This window comes from Rhinolophus hipposideros, assembly GCF_964194185.1.
Source record: "Rhinolophus hipposideros genome assembly, chromosome: 3".
Classification (NCBI taxonomy): domain Eukaryota; kingdom Metazoa; phylum Chordata; class Mammalia; order Chiroptera; family Rhinolophidae; genus Rhinolophus; species Rhinolophus hipposideros.
In genome coordinates, this window is record NC_138049.1 from 54,433,270 (window position 1) to 54,457,023 (window position 23,754).

Genomic DNA, 23,754 nt, shown 5'->3' on the forward strand with positions numbered 1-23,754 from the left:
CTTCCTCCGCCACGGCGGGGGCGGGCCGGAACTTTTATCCATAGGAACCGGTTTACACAGTAGAGTGTTGCCGGCCGGCGTCAAGAAGAACTGGGTGCCATCCTCTTCCTCTTACCGTCGCCGCCGCGGAGCGGAGCCGAGCAGATCAGATCGAGGAGCGCGGTTACCGGGCGGGCTGGGTCTATGGTCGCTCCGCGGGCCGCTCCGCCGGCTGGTGCTTTTTTATCAGGGCAAGCTGTGTTCCATGGCAGGGAACTTTTGGCAGAGCTCCCATTAGTAAGTGGTCTTCCGTCTTCTCACCCCGGGCTGGCTCTTGGGGGGCGGTGCGGACGGGGCCTGCGACTCCCGTTGGCCTGGATCCCGGCCCCTGTCCCGAGTGCCGCGGAGTCTCCCGGGAGGCGGCTGCGGCCGGAAGCGGGGTGCGTCCTTCTCGGGCAACTCCTCTCTCCCCGCCCCCTGGCCGGGTTTGGAAGGTGGGGAAGATCTGTTAGCGGGAAAGGGGGGCGAAGGGGGGGGGGTCCGTCTCGGAGGTAGGAAGGTTCGGGATTTTAATTGCGTGTTTTTGGACTAGCTAGGCCTGGACGCGGGTGGGGTAGGGTGGGGTGGGGTGGGCACAGGTATGGGAAATGTGACCCGGTTCTGGACCGAGGCTGGCTCTTGAGGACAGTTGTGGTTCAGTTTTTTTTACCTCGGATCTCTTCAGTGGGCTGGCATCGCAGTCTTTTGTCATTCACTTTCTGTCCAGTGGATTTAATATTATTTTGAGGAGAGGGGGAGCCAGACTTACTTCTTCACACTAACTGATTCCGGCCACTGCCTTATGCCTACGGGGAGTGTTATGTTGGTCAGGCATAGGGAGGTATAGGGCAGGTGCTCTCAGAATTTATCCATTTCATTGGTCTGTGCCCTTATATTTTAAGTGTGTATTTTCCATTGGTGTTGCCTATTTCTTTAACGTTTCTCGGAAGTTTTTGTTTCTGTCAGGGACCCTGGAAGAGCTAGAGTAATATTTAAAATGTTTTCCCCTAAATCCATTTGGTTAAGCAGTCAGGAAGGTGGGTGACCAGACTGAACTTGACGTTTTCCAAGTACAGTTGGAAGACGAACACAACCTGATAAAGATTATATCTTAGTGTAAATAAGTTTTAATGCTAAGAGAGCATTAGTAACTGTAATTTAGATTTGATTCTGTGAAAAAAGATGGATTTCTGTTGTTCATTCTTTTAGCCCTTTGCAGGAGGAAAAAAGGAACAAGGGGCTTGGAAACTATTTTCAGAAGTCAAATTTTCCTGTTGCTCTAGAGTGATTCTCTGGAGATGAAATGTTATAGAAACTTTACTTCTGACCATATTTTTCTTTTACGTTTCACTCACTTGAGTATTTGCTTGGGCAAAATTAAAATACAGGAAATTTAGGCCGTGGAGAAGAGGTATTCTGATGAACTTTGAAAGAAGGTGCGAGAATTGATAGGTAGCTAGCTAGCTCCTGATTGTCAGAATTTATATGTTTTTCAACTTAGAAAAAAAAAGTCCTCCCCACCTTTTGATAAGCATTATGCCACAGTGAGAATGTTTATCAAAAGAGGGGCAGGATCTATTTTATAAAAACAATTTTTTTTCACATTTCAAGTATAAAATTATTATAATACTAAATGTGCTGTTTTGAAACGCCTTGCCTTCCAATTCAGAAAGTCCTGGTGGAAGGGGGCCACTTGACTTTCTCAAATTCCTTGAGAAGCGTGGAGTCCCTGCTCTGTAAAAGGTAACAAGTATGAAAGACAAGACAGTTCTGGAAAAATGAAATAATTATGAAAGCCATTGTTTTAGGTGATTTTGGTGAAAGGACAATTGACGTGAAATATGCTGTATTTCATGACTCTAAGATGCACATTTGAGTATTTCTGAAGTCAGCATGGCATAATAGTGAATCTTAAAATCAGTGTCATCTTTGATGAAATGAGGTATTTATAAGTTTTGGGTTATACTCCATACTATGCGCTGTGAGGAAAAACTTAAATATTTGTGATTTATTTTTTTAAAAACATAAAATGACTAGAGATGAAATTAATGATAATTCTGGAAAAAAACAAATTACAGTATTTTCTAGGAAGTTGTATTAGAACACAATACATTCTTTGACTATGATGCAGTCAAACTAGAAGGACACTAAATACTTTCTAGGTAGACTAAATGGATTAATGGACAGGTTACAAAAATTAAAAATATAAAATTAACTCTGGATACTTTATTGTATCAAAGAGGAAACTTGAAATATAGTTACATAATATCAAAGAAATAACATAATGACATCAATGTATATCCATATATTGTAGCCAAAGCCAAATTTGTAATAAAATTAATATCCTGAATAACTTAGAAATAAAAATAGATCAAATATTCTACTTAAGAATATTAAAAAGGAAAAAGTGAAATAAACCTAAGGAAAAAAAGAAAAGAAGAGTAAAAGTAACACTGATATTAATGTATTAAAAGGAAAAAAAATTAGTCAGAAATTATGTAAGAGCTGGTTCTTTGGAAGGGAAAACCAAAAAAGTAGACTAAACTGCTGGTTGAATCCAGGTGAAAAGGTATAATACAAAAACACAAAATTAGGAATGAAAAAGGTAAACCCAGATGTACCTTTGAGTTATCTCCATGGTAATAAATTTTTTTTTTTTTATTAATTTTATTGGGGTGACAATTGTTAGTAAATTTACATAGATTTCAGGTGTACAATTCTGTATTACATCGTCTATAAATCCCATTGTGTGTTCACCACCCTGGTAATAAATTTGAAAGTCAAAATAAATTAAGAAAGTTAGAGCGCTACTCCTTAAAAAATACTCCAAGCCCACATTATTTCATGAGGAATTTTTTTCCCACTATCAAGAGGTCCTGATATTGAAATTGTTCTAGTTCACGTGGGAAGAAAGAAAGCTTTCCAGTTTTCTTTATGAAGCTACAATACAGTTTTCTTTATGAAGCTGGTAAAATCTAGCAAAAGTAGTACTAAAAACAGTCTCACTTTTGAATATTGATGCAAACATTATAAAGTATTACCAAGTGGAATCCAGTATACCTTAAAAGTATAAAAAATGATAGTGATTTTATTGTAAAAATAGTGAATACTAGGAAATCTGTTAATAAACAGTGAAAGCATCACAAAGATGTAATAAAATGTAACATCTATTCTTGACTAAAACTCTTACTAAAAGAGGGTGTTTTCTGAACATGATAAAAACATCAAAGCATAAAGAGATATTTAATGGTGAAACATTAGGAAAATTACTGTGCCTTTTTAACATTGTTTTAATATGCCACTGAATGCAATTGATAGAATGAGATACAAAAAGAGTGATAAAGTTGTCAGTATGCAGATATAAAATTTAAAACTTCAATTAATTTAATTATTAGAAATAATAAAGGTTTAATAAGCTCACCAGTTACAAAATATCAAAATAGAAAGCCTTTCTTTAAATGAATGATAGAAAAATGTAATTTACAATAACGAGAGAAAATATAAAATACTCAAGAATAAACTTAAGAAATGTACAAGACCTACAGGAAGAAAAAATTTTAATTCCATAGTAGAGCATAAAGATTTTAGTAAATGGGATTTGATTTCTTGCATTGTAAAGGTATCATTTTTCCCCATATTTATTTTTAAATTTAATTCAATCCCAAACAGAATTTTGAATGGATTTTCTCTTTTGGGACTTGACGTTCAGGTCTTCGAATAAAAATTAAAATACAATACCCAGAAATTTTTCTGAAAAATATAATAAACAAAGAAGGGGTGTTTTCTATACCAGATTTTAATTATTTAATTTAACATGTTTTAAAATACCATGGCATAGGAATAAGAAAAACAAATTAAAATAGGAAATTATAAAGAAGATCCGAATACAATGATAAAATTATACATCACGAAATACTTGGCGTACCAAAATAAATTCCAGGTGGATCACAAATTGAAAGAAGAAAGCCTTAAGGGTGTTAGAAAATATGAGTGAAAAAAAAAAAATATATATATATGTATATCATTTGGTGTCAGGGAAGGCCTTCTCATGGGTGACAAGCATAAAATCAAATATGGGTGTATTTGAATATATGATTCAGATTTCTGTATTACAAATAAATATTGTGAGATCATGATGAACTTGGAAAATGTTTGCAGTATATTTGACAAATGATTTATTATCCAAAATATACAAACTTTAGATCAGAAGAATCTTTTTTTTATTAGTTTCAGGTGTACGAAACAACATGGTGAGTAGACATTTACAAACCTCACAAAGTGATAACCCCAAATCCACCGCCCATCTGACACTGTACATAGCTATTACAATACCGTTGACCATATTCCTTGTGCTATACTTTACATCCTGTGACTATATTTTTTTTTTAAATTATGGTTGACGTTCAGTATTGTTTTATATTAGTTTCAGGTTACAGTGTAGTGGTTAGGCATTTACAAAATTTGTGAAGTGATTCCCCCTGATAAGTCTAGTACCATCTAACACTATACATGATTTTGACACTATATAGTTTTTATAATATTATTGACTATATTTTTCATACTGTATTTCACATCCCTGTGACTAATTTGTAACTACCAATTTGTACTTCATAATCCCTTCACCTTTCTCACCTTCCCCCAACTTCCCTCCCCTCTAGTAACCATCAGTTTGTTCTCTGTATCTATGAGTCTTTTGTTTGTTTGTTCTGTTCTTTAGACACCACATATAAGTGAGATCCTGTGGTATTTGTCTTTCTCAGTTTGACTTATTTCACTTAGCATAACCTCTAGGTCTATCCAGAAGAATATCTTAATCATAAAAAAGATGACCATCTCATTAGAAAAATGGACATATTAGAATTATAATGTACAAAATAATTATATTTGGCCAATAAACACATGGAAAAACTTTTAACCTCAGATGTACACTTAAAAAAAAACCAAATTAGATACAGATTTGCCTTTAACTTGTGAAGTACTTAAAATATTGGCAGTAACCCATAGGGTTAAATATTTTAAGACACACCCATGTATACTGTTACTAATAGAAATGGAAATCGGTGTGACTTTTATGGAACAATTTATGTCAAAGTTACCAGCAAAACTGACCCATCACTTCTAGGAAATTATTCCAAATATATTAATCAAATATATAAGAATGAATTACAAAGATACTCATTGAAGTATTACTTGTAATAGTGAAAAAATAACTTACATGTTTATCAGTAGGGATTAACTAAATAATGATCCTCCCATAAAGCTGTGCAGCACTTGAAAAGGATGCTGAATAATAAATTCATTGACATAAAAGACTTTCAGTACATACTGAGTGACAAAAGCAGTTTGCAGAATAGTTTTTTTGGGATCATGTCTGTTGAATATCTCTGGTTAAAAATAGTAGACTTCACTAGGCAGGAGGAGGAGGCTATCAGTGTAATAAACTCTGAAGCAGCTTTTAACATGATGGTTTAATTGTGAGATAGGGCAATTAAATACTCTAGTTACTCATGAACAACTGAGAAAAGATATACTTCATCAAATCTTCAGGCACTATCAATTGGTGCCAGATAATTTCACCATTGTATTATGTATCACTAAGAAAGAATAAATGTACTACCAATTAAAGGCTAAGACATCACTGATTGTAAGGTGCATCTTGTTATCAAAGTCTTAGAATCAGTGAAAATATGGTATAAGCTAATGACAGAGGAGAGAGACTGAGAAGGAAGAGAGAAAAGATTAGAACAGGATTTTTTTCAGGGCATGTTTACATTTAGTGAGATAATTCTTGGTGTTGGAGTTTCGAGAGATGTGGGAAAAGCACTGTCTTTCAAAGGTTACCTGTGCTGTGTATTTCTCAGAAGCTTAATAACCTGTTTAATCTTAGAATGTTTTCTGTGACTTTGTTAGTTGATTTTCTATAGCACGTCTTCACATCTCTGCTTCTTCTAGTTTGCAATGGATTTTGGATAAACAAGATCTGTTGAAGGAACGCCAAAAGGACTTAAAGTTTCTCTCAGAAGAAGAATATTGGAAATTACAAATATTTTTTACAAATGGTAACATTTTTTTGATTGTTTGAAATAATATAGTTGATTACCTCTGAATTAATGTTTTTGGGTAGTAATTTGTGATGAGCTGTTTTACTCCCTACTTAACATTTTATTTGTACATATATTCTTTTTACAACTCATTCAGTTATCTTTGTTGTTAAATGATCTAAATAAAGTCTTTTTTGAATCTTACATGTCTGAGACAGCTTCAAAGAGTTCATTAGTCTCCCTAAGCTTTTATCATGCATTTAGTTTTTTATTAAATTTATTGGAGTGACATTGGTTAATAAAATTGTATAGGTTTCAAGTGTATAAACCCAATTTAAGATTGTCTAAAGCAGAGTGCCTTGAGGATAAAGGATTCTTTGGATTGACATCCTATATTGGACATTCCTATCTTACAAATTTGCTTTGGAGGGAAGGGGATTTAGAGGCTTCAGAAAATCCTTGTTCTGGGCACATGGTAGCTTTGTCACATGATCTTTCTAACCTTCAGTTCACTATTCTGCAAACCTACCTCTCTATTGTTTTGAGGATTCATGATGGATTTTTAAATAAACTTTATAAATCAGTAGTTACAAGTTTAATAGGTGTTTAATGACTTTTTAAAATATTCTAAATACGAAAGGCATTGATAAAACTTAGAAAACAGAGGAGAAAAATCTCTCATTCAACCTCCTTAATACAAGAATAGTGTTTGCAATAGGGTAATTTCTATTTTTTGTTGTTGTTTATGCATACCTATATACTTTATCAAATTTACAAATTTTGGTACTGTGATCCAAATGGAGCTTTATAGCATGTGCAGGTTTTTCTCTGTTAAAAATGAATATAGTTATGATTTAATCACATGGAACTTACTGTTCAGTGTTAATATTATAATGCTACCAGAAGATACATTTAAAACTTTATTTTTCTTTTAGTTATCCAAGCATTAGGTGAACATCTTAAATTAAGACAACAAGTTATTGCCACTGCTACAGTCTATTTCAAGAGATTCTATGCCAGGTAGGACTGTTTTATTTTGGGAATGTGTTATGCTTATTTGAAAGTCTTATCTAATTTTGATGAACCTTAGTATAAATGAATCATGTGTTTGCCATAGTTATCTTGATTTTTTTTCTGGTGTGTTTTCTACATTTAACTTTCTGTTACCTTTTTTTAGGTATTCTCTGAAAAGTATAGATCCTGTATTAATGGCTCCTACATGTGTGTTTTTGGCATCCAAAGTAGAGGTATGAAATAATTTTGTTTTTCATCCAAGAATCTGTCCCAATATTCATATTACCTATGTAAAAATAATACAGATGGTGATTTATGCAAAAATCAAAGAAATACACGCATATCTTTAAATATTCATTTAACACTTATCTACTACTTACGGTGTATCAAGTGTTACTTTAAGTCCTTTTACGACTATAATTGACTTAATTCTCATAACAAACTATGAGATATATAGTAGTTCTGTCCCCATAAATGAGGAAACTGAGCCACAGAGAGATTAAGAAACTTGCCTAAGATCATAGAGCTGGTAAGCAGCAGAGCCAGTATGTGAATGCTGGAAGTCTAGCTCCTAATCCCATGCTTTACTATCTCTACGACATCTATTGTTTGGCACTAAGTAGTATTCCATAAGTACCACAGCTTCTTACTATAACCCGGGAATGTCCCTCCTTCTCTTCCATATGCTTCCTATGTCTGCTGTCTTGCCTCCTTGCCTTCTGATGGTTAGCTACCTACCAAGCCAGAGGGAAGGCAAAGATTAGGGGTGCTTCTAGGTATGAATATTGTATTAAGGAATTATTTTGGCATGAAGGTAGAGAAATTAGGTGAGAGAAAGAGAAGAGATATGGGAACTTGTAGCTGAAACCAAATCTCTGCTCACCTTGTTTACCTTTTCAGTACTTTTGAGAGAGCTCAGGTAAAATCCAGAAAATAGTAGCAGATATTGGTTTTCATAATTCATACACTCTAGCATCATGAAACCTTTTTATTATGTTTATAATTTTTGATTATGTCTTTAGAATAGTAATTGTATTCTTGAATGTTAAATGTAATTTTAACCTAGTGAGTTTACATTCCTTTTAGTACTCATTTTGAATTTTGTTTTAGTCATTATCTAGGATTATTCATGACATCTTTCCCACTTATTATCTAAAATAATGAGAGTTGACTGTATTAGAAATTATATTAAGACAAGCTTTCTAGAGATTTAAGGTTTTCTAATTCTAAGTGATAGTTTAAGGAGGCATAACCAGCTTTGTTGTTATTAAGTTCTTTGATGGAAAAGGAAATATTTATTAATTGGCCTGTATTATGGGCTGGTTTTTCCAAATACTACCATGTAATTTTTTGTATCTGAAGCACAACCAGTATAGGAATCTAGAGAAAATTTTTATAAACTTCTCTTATAGATTAAGTTGGGGATTTTAATTTGTTTTGTTTCTTAATATAGTTTATATGATTTACTGAGTAGAACCCTATTTTATGATTTACTGAATGAAAGTTTTCACTTGAAGAATTTTGGATAAAAAAGTATTCCTACAAAAAAAATGTATCATTTGGTTATACCATTATATTTTTTATCTTTAACCTATGACCAAGTCTTTCTGTATGTTGTCCAGTTGTGTGGGAATTATAGAAAATGGCACTTAAGAAGATCTCTCAGGTGTCCACCTTTTAGTTTCAGTTATGGTATGAGGTTTAAATGTGAATATAGATACGTATACTCACATCATGCCCTTGTGACCCCCTTTTCCAATAAGGATGTGGGTTGAACGTATTTGAATAGACTAGATTTAGTTTTGTTTCTATTGTAGTAGAATAAGGAACCAATTCTTGATTTTTGTTTTAAAATGAAGTGAAGGCTTTAGTAATCTAGGTTAGTCAAATTAAATGAGACAATATATGTAAGGTGGATCACCTCATAAATTTCAGTTATATTTTCAATGGTGGTGTAAAAAGTTCAAAGAGGAAATGGGAACTGATATTAGAAGTCTCAGTCTATATCATTCTTGTCTTCCTGTTCCGAAAAGAATACTTATTGGTGTGGTCTTTTGAGCTCTTTTGGTGATATTCAAGTTTATCTTCAGAGATTCCTGTTTTGTTATTAAATGGCATGAAATATTTGTTAGACCAGGTTCATAATAAGAAGCATACTTAATATTCTTGCAATTAAGTGTAGAATCTAAACAATCTCCTTGGAAATTGAGTGCAGAAAACTGTCACTGTCACTTTAGAGCTTGAATTCTAATTTAATACCTTTCAATGATGTTAAATTATAAAATTTTTTAAACACCTGTCTTAAATTGTAACAATATTAAGGCAAGGTAATACATTTAGAGATTTAAGTATATCATACCTAAAATCACCAAGTAGGTAGAAGATGAACAGAGTATAGGGAAACATAGGATATACTCTGTTTTGAATAGACCTCAGATACCCTTAGGTTCATTGGGTTTCTATGTACCTGATTTCATCTACTTTTCTTTCTCTAGGAATTTGGAGTAGTCTCAAATACAAGATTGATTTCTGCTGCTACTTCTGTATGTAAGTGCAGAAAGTATATCCTGCTTTAAGAATGTAATTCTGAAGAAAGTTCTGTAGGACATAGATGGGTTTTTTTTCTGTATAAAATAAGTATATTGTATGTTTTTCTTCTTTTGTGATTATATAACTTTTTTTATTAATTTCAGGTGCAAAAAAAAGTGTAATAGACATTTATATCCCTCACACAGTGATAATCCCCCTCCCTCCATCTACTACCCCTCTGACATCGCACATAGCCATTACATTTCCACTGTCTCAATTTCTAATACTGTACTCCACTTCTTGTAACTATATATGTATAAAATTGTAGTTGACATTCATATTGTTCAGCTTCAGCTTCAGGAGTCAGTGATCAGGCATCTACATCATCCCTGAGGTGGTCTTCCTAACGAGACAAGTGTCTATCGGATACCCTATAAAATCTTTACAGTATTGATTACATTCCCCAAATTGACTTTCTTAACCCCATGGCGAAGATTTTTTTTCAGTTTGTGAGAGCTGTGAGAAATTAGTTGGGTTTATTAAATCTCCTGAGGTCACCTTTATGTCTAGTGTATTTAGCTAAAAATAAAGTTTAAAAACCACAGTATTGACTCTTGACATTACTTTTAAAGTTAAAAATTGGGTAGTAACTATTGATCTAAAACATCGACTCAGTGGTTCTTATTTTTGTAATAAGGGTTAAAGAAAATCTGTTTCCCAGTTTTATTGTATTTTATTGTTTCCTAATGACTAGCCATTGTGTCATTCTTGTGGGTGGAGTAAACTATTTCTTTTGTGACAGTAATGTATGTTTTTGATGGGAATTATGTATTTTTCCTCCATATTGAAAAATATGGTGCAGAAAAAACTGCTGAGTCTGTAGTCTGTAGAGCTAATTCTAAACCCCAGTTGTGTCACTAAGCAGCAGCTGAATAACCTTGAGCAAGGTGTTTTACCTTTTGGCCTTAGCTCTTATCTAAGAAGATGGGGTTTAGTTGCCTGTGAGTTATGACAATAAAGGAAATAACATTGTAAAATAGTGATTGTAAAGTATTAACAAGGATTAACACGCTATGCTCTGTCTTCATAGGTTAAGCAAAAAGACATCACCTAACAAAAGATAATTCAGATTTTTTTTTTTCACTTCTGTGATCTTACACAGAAGAGGGAGAAGGCTTTTGTGTTTTTAAGTTTGTGAGCCAGACTAATTTTATATTTTTTGGTCATTCCCCTTTCTGAGAAGAATGTAATAATCTAGTTCAATCTTTTCTGTGCCATATCTTATTTTTTTAAGGATAGAAGAGTAGTAGTTTTGCCATAGAATTTAATAGATCAAATATATGACATTGATGAAGTATTGAATTGCCCTCTGGAAAATCAAATTATTAAAAATTATAAAACTCAGAAACCTTAATAGATACGTTTTCAAATTTACTAAGGGAGACACGAAAGGAAGGATTAAGTATAAATTTTCTGATGTCAAGTTTAAAGGTTTAGGTTTCAAATCTTGGCAGATATATGTTGCATATCTAAAATAGCTGTTAGGATAATCAATTTACAAAATGAAACTTTTTGATTGAATGAAATGTTGCATCATAAAGACTTGAATACAATTATATCAAATAGTAATTAAATGATTACACTAATACCATTTTGAGGAGTTGGAAGATTGATAATAGTTTTCTTATGTGTACTTTCTTAGTGACTAAAAAGAGTAGTAGCTGTATGTATGTGTTTTTGTGTGGTATGAAAAAAGCCCTAGAGACCTTTGCACATACATTCATGCTTTTATTAAAATGTACCTTTTGATAAATATTCATTTATTATAAAAAGTTTAGAGAGTACAGATTAATAAAAATCTTTTAAGTCTCAGAGACAACCACTGTTAACATTTTTTGGTTGTATTATCTTTCCAATTTATATATATCTATATTTATAAATATATACATATATATTTGTGAACACATACAACTTGTGTTCCTTCTAAGCTAAATTACTGAAGAATAAAACAATACCATCTGGACCTGGAAAGATTTTAGAGATGATAAAAGCCAGTGCTTTTTCTTTTAATCCCCCTTTTTTTAAAGCTGCAGAATCCTTAATATAATAAATACATAATTGAGGCTCTGTGATTATAATATAGTGGGGGCCCAGGGCTTCCTGCCACTCACTCTTTCTCCTTGCCCGAAGACAAACAAACAGAAAATCTGCATCCCTAACATCGCCAAGTACCCCTACTAGGAATGATTTAGCCCTACCTCTACTAGTCTACACTGTGTTAAAGACATTTGGGGTTAATTCACTTTCCCATTTTCTCAGTTTAAGTTGTTTTTTTGTTTTCTGCAGTAAAAACTAGATTTTCATATGCCTTTCCAAAGGAATTTCCTTATAGGATGAACCATGTAAGTATATTGTATAAAGTAAAACTATTTGTCAATGTTGCATATATTAGCTCCATTTTATATTAGAATAAATTGAAGTCACCTAGAAATGGCAGTTTCAAATACTATAAGAATATAGACTTTAATTCTAAGTAAAGCTGAGTTGCTTCTACCATTTTTAAAGGTACTCCATAGCATTGGTTATAAACCTTGAGTGCCCATTAAATCACTTTGGAACCTAACAATACTGATGTCAGGTCCTCTCCAGACCAGCTAAATAAGAATTTTCAGGCTTGAGGCCTGGGGCTGGTATTTTCTAAAAGCTTACAGGTGATAACTGGTGTGCAGTTGGAGCTAACTACTATAATGGAATAGTACAAAAACCATATTTGAAATTTTACATTGTTTTGGAAGATGAATTTCTATTGATATTTTAATAGGCATGTCCTTTTTCCAACTTGCAAGAGATTTCTTCATTCTATTTAAATTGTATTTTTTGGTTTCATTTTTAGTGTTCTTTCCTTTTACTGACTTATAATGTAGCAACATTGAAGTGAAGATAATTGTGTTTTTGCATTTGTTGAATGGAAAGTATATTGGAAAATCAAGTATTTGTAGGATATTTTAAATAAATATAAGTAATAAGAATGCTCAGATTTCCACTTCCGCCCCCACTGAAATTAAAGGCACTTGGTGATTTGCTTAGGGCAAAAAAAGAATGCTTATATGAGGCTGGTTTTTCCTTTTAAGGATTAAAGTGCTTTATAATCATAATTGCATGTATTATATAATAGTAAAAAGTTATTATTGTACATGTTCGTTCTAATATAATGACTGTTTATTTTCTTGTTTTAAAATTTTAGTAATTTTTTGTGATAAATGACTATGTCTATAAATTGTTGTTAGACTAAGTAAACTTATCTAATTTTGTTTTATGTTGACATTTATAATCTTTTCTTAAACAGATATTAGAATGTGAATTCTATCTTTTAGAACTAATGGTAAGTATATTTCTTCCCTGTGCTTAATAGAGTAAAACTTACTTTCAAATTTAGTGAAGTCAGAAATTATTTAAAGAAATGATTTGTAGGGAGGTACATTTTAAAACCATCCAAGTGATACATGAAACCATAGTACATATTAGCATCATCACCTGTATCCTCTTGGAAGCCTGTAAAATAATTTTTATGTCCTACTTAGGATGGGAATATTTTTCTGTTCTATAGTAATTATAATAAAAGGATTACAAGCGAACCAATGAGGACATTAAACCACTGTCAGTTATTTGCACAATTTGTGTGTATGTGTGTGGTGTTATTTAAAGATAGATTATGTCTTTGGCAGAATTTTGCTCCTCCAGTTGGGAATTACGGATTTATAGGCTAATAAGAGGTTTCAGTGTGTTGCAGATGTGACACTTTGAGTCTCTAAGGGAATGGATGCTGACTGACTGCCAACCGATTTACCAAGGTATATTCCAGAGAGAGCACTGCCTTTACTATTAGAGATTAGGGCTGCCATACTGCTTGCTTAAGCGAATAAGAGGGAAGCAAGCATGAGTTAGAGAAATACATAATTATAAACCAGTTGGGTAATGATAAGGTTTTTGTGTTGTAATAAATCTGTTTTTATACATACACATTTTTTAAACTGTTTCTAGGATTGTTGCTTGATAGTGTATCATCCTTATAGACCTTTGCTCCAGTATGTGCAGGACATGGGCCAAGAAGACATGTTGCTTCCCCTTGCATGGTAATTAGAACAGAAGTTATTCATAGTGTAACATGTTATGAGCTAGGAAGATTGACAACTAAATATTAACTTTAGTATTTTTAAAGTAATTAAATTAGTGCCCCAAGATGTTTTATGTTGAGCAAAATATCTACTTGTTGAATTTTAATAACTATTGGTACAAATGCTAAAATGATAAGGATCTTTAAATTATCTATTTGATTAATATTTCCATTAAAATTTGATTATTATGAAAACAGACTTTATATAAAAAGACAGTTTATCTTTAAAATTATCAGAATACTTTTTGGTGGTATTCAACATACATATGAATTCACCGTATAATTTCTGGTTTCCTATCTGATTTTCTAATTTTTTAAAAATTAGAAAAAAGTCTGTTTATAATTTATTGTGAGCTTTTAAATTTTTAAATATAATTTTATTCATTAAAAATGCTTAATACTAACACATTCATGTTTCCATCTTTTCCCCTTGATGTTTTCACCTTTATATCTGTGCTTCAGTAATATAAAAGAGAAATAAATGTGTACAAAGATGGGAAATACAGCCCTTTTTGGGGGGAAATGTACAATCATATGAGGTAGTTCTGGTTTCAGTAATAATATGATTTACATTTCTATAGGAGGATAGTGAATGATACCTACAGAACGGATCTTTGCCTACTGTATCCTCCTTTCATGATAGCTTTAGGTATGTAAGTGTGGTGCACCTTTATTAGTGAAATTGTTACAAACCTATTCAGGTCATCCTGAAATAAATTTCACCCTATTGTACTTTATGTTTTTATGTCCCATGAAGTAATAGACTAATCCTTGCATGTGAACTTTCAATAATAAGAACTGCAACTGTCACAAATCAGGATTATTGTCCCCCCACCCCCCTTTTTTGGTAAGTTTTTTTTAATCATTTGAAATAATTTTAACCAGTGTTTGAATAGAACATTTTTATTTGTTTAGCGGGGGAAGTTCAGAATTAAGTCTGCTAATATTAGCTGTAACTCACATAAAATAACTGGGCCTTTTATTTCCTGAGCCCAGTTAAGTCCTCAGAGGTTGAGTAAAGGAGCCTCTGTGGTCTTGAATGCCTTAGTGGAGGGAGAAGTTAGCTACCACTCTTTTGTCTGCAGAAGGCAGTCCTGTAATGGGTTCGAACACAGTCTTTGGAGTCAGATGATCCTAGGTTTAAAATTTGCTTCCTTTATAATTGTGGGAAAATAGATATATCTAACTTTTCTGAGTTTGTTTCTTTAATTGTAAAATGTGGAGGATACTAACAATTCAATATAGAGTTGTTGCAAGAATTACATGAGATATGTTGTAGAGCACCAAATACTGCCTGCCATGTTAGGCACTTGTCAGTTTCTGTTCCCTTTCTTCTATTGATATCTATGACTCTGTCCTCTGGATCCCACCCTACCTCCACTGCCCCCCATTCTTTTACCAGCCCAGACTGCTTGTTTTCTCTTTTCAATTACCCCTTAAATGTTAATATTTCTTACCCTTCTTACATCAGGGATGGCAAATAGGTTATACTTATATTTTTTTTTTTGGAGTCTCCCTGAAAGCACTTGTATTTGGAAGGACTCTAAAGCAGCATCTGGGTTTAGTGAGAAGGAATGCCGACATCTGCATGGGTAGAAAGGAGGGAATAGCAGGCCATGTGCCACATCTTTGCCATCCCTCCTGTCTTTATTCTTCCTAGTAGTCTCACTGAGGCATGTGGCTTCTCTATGTGCTGAAACATTTAAATTTCTTCATTTAACCAAGATCTTACTCCTAAGTGGTTTTTTATATCCATCTTCCTTATAAATAGCTCCACTTGGCATCTCACTGGCACCTCAGACTCGTGAACAGGACTGACCTGATCACTTTCCCCTCAAATATGCTCCTTTTAATGTCTTGGCTAGCTTGGTGAATAGCACTAGTAGTTACCTTAGTTGGAAACGCAGCAGTTATGTCCTTTCATCTCCTTCGATACCTCCATCTAGTTGGTAACTAGTACCTATCGTTGAAGATTGGTAATCAATACCTCTACTAATCTCATAGCCATAATCTCATTTCTTTCCAGGTTACCACAGTAGTCTTCTTCCTGACCAGTTGACCTCCAGCATCCCTGTTCTCAGAGAGCCATCCAGTCTGTCCCCTACACTTGAGCTAGGCTGGCGGTTTTCAACCAGACCTAATTTTGCTCTTTCGGGGATGTTTGGCAATGTCTGGAGATGGTTTTAGTTGTCATAGCTGAGGTGGGATGTCACTGCTGTCTAGTGAGTAGAAGCCAGAGGTGTTGCTAAAGTCTCCTATACAAGCCAGTCTCAGAATCGTCCAGCCCACAGTGTCATTATTGCCAAGGTGGAGAAACCTGAGCTGAAAATAGAAAGAGCTTTGTAAAATGCAGAATTCGTCCCCCAAGTAAAAATTTTCAGTGCTCCTCCCAACTTTTGGATAAAATCCACAGCCGCTGTTTACCATTTATATACATACCATTCTCTGTTCCCACTCTCACCTTTTTTTAAGACTTAGCCCAGATATCACCTTTTTAGCAATAGCGTCCCTCCAACCAAACTTTCTACATCATCTCAGTCTGGGTTTAGGATGTCTCCTCTATCTCTAATGTACTCTACATGGGCTCTTATGATATGTCCCACTGTGTTTTAATTACCTGTTGTTATAATTTCCGTCTTTTGGCCTCTCAGTTCTTCCTGGGCCTACGCCCTACTTTATAGCTTCCTTCATTTGACCTGGAGCAAGCAGTGCGTCAGTTCACATTTGAGTCACTGTTTGCCTAGGATGTCATCCTTAGCAAAATCATACGTGTAACCACCAAGGAATGTAACTCTTCACAAGTTGGGGTAGGATCAGGGTAGCCAGACTGCTCAGTAGGAATTATATTGGGCAAAATGATGATGTAGATTGTATTCCTTGGTCATTTTTACTATCTGTTAGTTGTATATGAGGTATATAGTTATATATAGTGCAAGTTTTTTTTCTAAGTTCTATTTTATTACAACACTCAATTCTGTACTAGTGTGCCCAGTTTTCACCTAATTTGATTACGTGCTAATAAGTTTAAAAAGCAGAGGCAACAAACACTACTTTCAATTGAAATATCAAAAATAGTGAATATTGAAATTTATCAGTATATTGAACGGCTGGGGTTTTTTGTTTGTTTGTGTGTGTTTTTTTATCACACTGACTTCTGATTACATTTTGAGCACTACTTTGTATCACTGGTCAGGGATCATTTCCCTGCTCTAATTTCCTCATTGGATTTTTTTCCTCTCTAACATGTCCTGATTCTCAGGGCAGCTGTGCCATGCCTGGCACACAGTGAGCAGCAGGGGATGTCAAGGACCTTAATAATAGTCTCGTCATGTTTTCTGTCTATATCACATTAAATTGATGGGATAGCCAGGAGTAACTATTACATGAACCTATGCAATTTTAAAAGAGAATATTGGAAAATGTATGTGAAAATTTTAAGTGAAAATATTACCTTTAGTTCTGAGTCCATACATTCCATGTTTGTAGTTAAACGTGGGTCTTTTTCTTTTGTTTTCTTTCCAGCGTGCCTACATGTAGCCTGTGTTGTACAGCAGAAAGATGCCAGACAGTGGTTTGCTGAGCTTTCTGTGGATATGGAAAAGGTATTCTTTAAAATTCCCTTAGTTGAATATAAACTTAAAATATAACCTCTATCCTTTAAAAATAGTTTTTGCCCATTTTTCTACCTTTCCAAAGTTAGGTGTACCGAGGTGAGGAAAAAAGGGCTAATTTGGAAACAGATATGTAGCTGCCAATTTTTAAGCACCTTAACTCATGTGTACGGTAGTTAACAGAGAATCAAAATGTCTTTTGTGCACTACCTCCCATTAAATTGAAACAATTGGCATTAAAGGAACGTACTCTATAGTGGCAAACTCCTTCGTGATTTAGACCTCTATTCCTAGTAGAACCTTACTATATTATTTTGGTTTAAGATATCAGCAGATAGAAAGAAACCAACTGCAGAGAGATGGGTAAGGATGAATAGGGCATACCTGTTAAAAGGTGAGAGTAGGAGGAACAGCCTAAATAGCAATGTGGTAAAAATAGTGCTTTTCCATTTATCAGGATTGTCTAATCTAGCCTGAATACTTAAGGATAAAAACACTATCTTTTCACTGTTTTCTGAGAGATACCTACTATGTGCTATGTATTCTTTACATATTAAATGCTGTTTGATATTGCCAGTGAAAACTTTTCAAATATTTTCTTCTAGATTTTGGAAATAATCAGGGTTATTTTAAAACTATATGAGCAGTGGAAGAATTTTGATGAGAGAAAAGAGATGGCAACTATACTTAGTAAGATGCCGAAACCAAAACCTCCTCCAAACAGGTACTTTATAGAGTTTGTCGGTTCTATTTAATTGTATATTTCATACGCATTATCACATTTTTTCAAAGATTACATTTTGTTTTTTTCTTAAAATTTCTTCTAAAACTTCATAATACATACTAATTTTTTGTGTGTGTGGAAAGAGAAGTAGGTTTATTCAAAATGCTGGCATTCTGTGAGGATGGTGGACTCCTGTCCAAAATCCATCCCCCTACATACTAATTATTTTATTTTTTTAATTTGTGACTTGATAGATTGAGACTGTCTCGTTAAAAAAACTTAATCTGATCATCTATTTAGCAAGATCATCTTTTCCTAATGCAATGGCAGGTCTATTACAGGTATCCCTCAACATATGGCTATGTATTGTACATAAATTTAAACAGGACAGAATTAGGGGAGTCCATCTGAAATTCAGTAATAAAGAGTCCTGTAGTAGTCCCAAGTCATTTTGACTCTGTCATTTTATTTTTTCACTACTGGTTGTTAATCCTGTTTTATAAATTTTGGTCGCAGTTTTCAAAAACTTAGATTATTTATCTGATGTAAAGATAAAGAATTTTGGCTTTTGAGTGACCCAAATGATCCATGACACACAATAACATAATTTTGCTAAAAATGCATCACTTGTGCTAACGGGGTTTTGTTGTCACTTTAATAGGATCTGTTCATTTAGTTCAGTGGTTCTCGGCTCTCACTGTACATCCGATCATTTGGAGTAGGGAAACAAGGTCAGGAGGGAAATAAATACTGCCCATGTTAATCAGTTATCAAGAAAAATAACTGAGTTATAAAACATTAAGATAGATTTGTAGATCTGATAAGTTAATATCACTGTTTGGCAAAAATAAATACACAAGGAGCTGTTTTAAAGCAGTCATTCAAACAGCTACCTTTGGATGCATTTTTTGCAGAAATTCCCTGAGTGATTCTCTACTAGTGGCAGGGCCTGAAGCTGCAAGATGATGATGGACAAGAAAAGGCTATAATCCTCTTGCCACAGTTACTGGTATCTTCAGTTTTAGTTATTTCTATTTTAAATATTCAGCATTTTCCAGGAAATCACTATATTTCTAATTTATAAAGGTTTGCAATATTTACATATGATTTTGGTGTTACCTTTGGACAATAAATTTGTTTGAAAGAACACTTCTTGATTTTCAAAACTGGTTAGTAGGAATAAGATTTTATGTAAGACTTAATTTTATAGGAAATTTGTTCAGAAGCTCTAATCTCTATGTTGAGTGATACCTGTAATGACAATGAAATCCCATACCCTAATTTAAATTTCTTGAGTGTATATGAACACTAACTTCCAGAATGCTTGTCAAGTGTAAGTTACATAAGAATAAAAACATAAAACCAAATGTTAGTCTTCTGGATTTTAATTTTTCCACATCTGTGTATTACAGTTGGGAGTGTCTTTGTCTTGTAGATTTGTACCACAGAATAACAAACTTTAAAAATTATTAGGCTTACCAAGTTGTTAAAAATGTGTCTTTTAATTGGTATAAAATCTTTCTTTCCCATTTAAACAGTGAAGGAGAGCAGGGTCCAAATGGAAGTCAGAACTCTAGCTACAGCCAATCTTAAAACATTCCGAAGAATTCTGTAATGGACCAGTTGGAAATAAACCATTGGACAAATTTCAGTAATGTCTTCAATGGAACACAAATGAAAAAGCTATTGCTTGTTTCTGTCAAGCATATTGGGAAGTGATTTTATTTTTGCAAAATAAGTTTTTCCTTACCTAATTTGATTCTAGTACATAATTGATTTAAAATATCTTGATTATAAAAGTTTGAAAAGGTTCTAAGGGGACCTACAGACAGACATTTCAAAATTAATAGCTTTTGATTATTATAAATTTTTTAATTTGGATGATAAAAATTGTAGCTTTTTATTAAGCCAGGAAACATTTAGCATAATTTGTTTAAAATTGTCTTTGGTCATTGAAAGACCGAAAAAGGACATAATAAGTCAAATATATGAGGGGTTTTTTTTTCCCTCCTTAAGTTAAACTTTAAAACTGTATTTAAGGAATCAAATCTTACAAAATCCTGGAAGATTTTGGTAATGATGTTGATAATTTCAGGGAAATTAATCAAGTACCTATTGATTTAAAAGTGTATTTTATTCCGTAGTTTTAGTATCTTGCCATGGAAGATACTAGCCCAGCCTAGCAGAAAAGTGCAATATGTATAGCATACTTTGACATTTTAAAAGTTATATTAATTCCGTAACCATTTTGAAATGCTGGGCAAACTTTTTAAAAAAATCCTACATGAAGTTATTTGCATTTGATTCACTGTTAATCAGGCATTTTGAAATTGGATAATTGGATAAAACATCGTAATATGGTTAAAATTTGGTAACATTTTAATGTTAATTTTTACTCTACTGTGAAGTTTTTTATATGACATACACACCCTAGTTTATTTTTGTGTCTTAGCGTGGATTTACAAATTTATTACAGGTATCCTGAGCCAGGAACACAATCAGGTTTCAGGCCAGTTTGATACTGGCTGTTCTTAATTCTCATATGAGCGTAGGACTTAAGACTAAATGTTATGTCAGTGGGACTGTGCTGTCTGTGGAACTTAATAAATTAATCATTTTCTTCAGACTTGAAGGAGAGTGATAAAACTTGGAGTCATAGGATATTGATGTACAATTTAAGGATTAAAATTTTTTTATAAATCAATTGTGAACAATGAATTATTAAATTAAATGTTGACTTCCTAGTATAAAACTGCAAGAATAAAAATACATTCTCCAGCTATATTGACTAGTGTCTTGAATTTTTCTGTTTGAATGTACCTTATGTTGTTTTCTGAGAGATAAGCATTAAAAGCCTTCCTTTAGATAAGTATTAAAAGTCTTCTAGAATTTGTCAAGTGAGTAATTGCAAATGGTTTATAAGCATACTTTATAGAGCTTTGCTTCCTTGTGGAGAGTATCAAATAAGCTGGAAAGGGAGATTATGTATATTGTCAGGACCAATGACAAATAGAGGTGTCCCAAGCTGATGGCTAGGAAATTTGAAAACAATGCTCTCCTCAGGTCTGAAGGAATTAAGGTTGGGCTTTGGTTGTAAAAGCAGAGTGATTCCACATCACAATCATGGACTTAATCCTAATTTTTCCTTTAAGCTTACTTATATTCTTTTAAATTTTTTATTTTGAAAATTAATACATGACTTGTAATTTTGCTTTAACCTCTTAACTGTAGAAAATTTAAAACAACATATACACGAATAGATAAAATAGTGTAATGAACCTGCATGTACCTATCACCCAACTTCAACAATTATCAATTCATGACCAATTTCATTTCATCAAAACTCACACCCACTTCCTCTAACATGCATATTGTTTTGAAGCAAATCCAAAATATCGTTTCACCCGTAATTTATCAGTATATATTCCTAAAAGATAATGGCTCTCTAAGAAAAAACCATAAGAGTATTATTGTACCTAAACAAGAATTGGTCATAATAATTTTGTAGTATCAAATATTCAGGGTTCAAATTTTCGATTATCTCATAAATATTATGAAAAATTATTAAATAATACTGGTCAGGATCTGAACAAGGACCTCACATTGAAATTTGTGGATAAATCCTTTAAATCTTAAAATTCATGGATTCCTCCTTCGTCTCATTTTAAAAATTCTTCCTTTGGTTCACTTTCCGACTAGGAGCTGACCACCATATGGATTTTACTGATTGTATCCTTGAGGTGCCATTTAACATGTTCCTTTCTCTGTATTTTTTATAAATTGGTTATTGAATCTAAAGGCTTGCTCAGGTTGAGGTTCAAAAAAAATTTTTTTTGACTACTGTATAAGGTGTCTTCCATCAGGAGGCATGTAGTGTTTGTCTCTTTCTGTGATTTAGCAGCCATTGAGGATACGTATTATTTTTAAAAATCAAGTATTACCATAGGCTGCACTCTCCTGTGTGATAGTCACTAGCCACATGTGGCTATTGAACACTCAAATGTGGCTAGTCTGAATTGAGACATGCTGTAAATGTAAAAACCCATTGGATTTCAAATAGTATAAAAAGAATGTAAAATATATGTTTGTATTGATTACATGTTATAAATAATTTTTGATACATAGGACTAAATAAAATGCTTAAAATTAATATCACCTCTTTTACGTTTTTAAATGTAAGAAAATTAAAACTCACATAATGGCTTACATTATAATTCTGTTGGACAGTGCTACTATAAGATGTAAGGGTTAGACCCTGTCCCATTCTCCCTATCTTTCATTCCGGTTCCCCCAGTAACTTTTAGTCAGTTTTCTGCAGTTAGGTTACTTCCTCATTTCCAAGTAACAAGCTTATAATTATAGCATTTATTGAGCATTTACTATGTGACAAGTATTTCTAAGCTCTTTATATTATGAAGTCATTTAATTCTCAGAACAATCATTTTAGAGATGAGGAAACTCAGGAACAGAAAGTTAAGTAACTTACCCAGTCACAGGCCAAGTAAGTGATGAGCTTGAATTAGATTCTAATCTTAAAACCTGAGCAGCTGGGCTCTGGGACCCATACTTTTAAATACTTTACCATACTCCCTCCTCTGTTCACCTCCAGTTTCTTTCCTTTTAATTTTGTTTTCAATTGTAAATATTATCTACTAACTGCCTACATGGAAGATGAAGATTTCACTTCCTCACATACCTCTTATTCCCCCCCCCGCCAATCTGGATCTTCACTGGGACTTCTACTCCCATCATCCTCCCAATGTAATTGTATAATTTTGTTAAATTCACATTCAATATCTATTAAGTATACATCGATACTGTATTCTGTACTATACGATGGTTATGTTTCCTTTTAGAATATTTTTATCTTTCTGGAAGTAGTAATTGCCTTGGTTTTAATTTGTTCAATTTACTTTGTATCTTTATTAATTTATCACCAGAATCATGTGTTATTACTCATTTATTACCCAGAAATACACTGACAGGGAGACATTCTTCCTTGACTCCCTCATCTTTCTCTTTAGGTATCAAAGATACGGGGAACCAACTTTTTCTTTGCTTGTTTATGCCTTTGTTTTAATGGAGCACATCTTCTAGTAGCTTCTTGAGAAAAAGTCATTGAAGTTTCCTTTTTCTTTTAAGTAGCACCTTGTTCTTGTTCGATTGTGATGTGTTACTGTAAGGATATTAATTCAGGTTTTGATTTAAGATTTTTCTTTGCTCCTTGCATTTCCTTTAATTGCTTTTTTCTGTTTGGTTTGGTCAGAGTCTTTCAAGTTAGTCTTGCTTAATTGTCTCAGGATCCTTCATATTTAAAAGGCACAGAGAAAGCTAACTGGAAGATCTCTATGCATTGGTAAGACTTTTTAGCAGTGGGCTTCATTGTACGGTTAAAGGAGCATCAAAACTTTTTCATTTGCCATTTCTTCTACCCTCAACATTATATTCTGAAGTTTTTTCTTTGGGATGGGTCAATTTTTCTAGAGAGATAGCTTCTAGCTGTCTATCTGAGGTGGCATGAACTGGGCTGTCCGTTCTTGGAGACAAGTGAGGTCGGGGCGAGGTATCATTGTTCAGTATTCAGAGTTTCACGTTGTCCTCAGTAAGGAATCACACTGCCATTCCTGCCCCCAGATGCTTAGC

At 33.5% G+C, this 23,754-nt stretch overlaps 2 protein-coding genes across 3 annotated transcripts in view; one reads left to right on the top strand and one right to left on the bottom strand.

Moving 5' to 3' along the window:
* Positions 1-22,315, top strand: CCNC (cyclin C). Of its 2 annotated transcripts, none has more exons than XM_081044646.1 (12): positions 1-276; positions 5,971-6,077; positions 6,995-7,079; positions 7,237-7,306; positions 9,569-9,620; positions 11,949-12,004; positions 12,949-12,984; positions 13,644-13,735; positions 14,358-14,425; positions 17,299-17,378; positions 17,993-18,111; positions 19,026-19,455. In XM_081044646.1, the coding sequence occupies exons 1-12, from the start codon at positions 245-247 to the stop codon at positions 19,075-19,077; spliced, it is 849 nt and encodes a 282-aa protein (XP_080900772.1). In that variant the 5' UTR covers positions 1-244; the 3' UTR covers positions 19,078-19,455. The 2 variants fall into 2 exon arrangements, with proteins under 2 accessions (XP_080900772.1, XP_080900771.1); XM_081044645.1 differs by lacking the exon at positions 19,026-19,455 and adding an exon at positions 19,650-22,315 and having other exon boundaries at positions 23-276.
* The window catches only part of LOC308496050 (thiosulfate sulfurtransferase/rhodanese-like domain-containing protein 3), a 17,968-nt gene continuing 8,880 nt past the window's right edge, over positions 14,667-23,754 (bottom strand). The window contains exons 5-6 of the mRNA XM_081044648.1: positions 17,228-17,361; positions 14,667-16,098 (exon numbers count right to left, since the gene is read on the bottom strand). The gene's annotated coding sequence lies outside the window, so the exon portion shown is untranslated. The remainder of the gene's footprint in view (positions 16,099-17,227; positions 17,362-23,754) is intronic.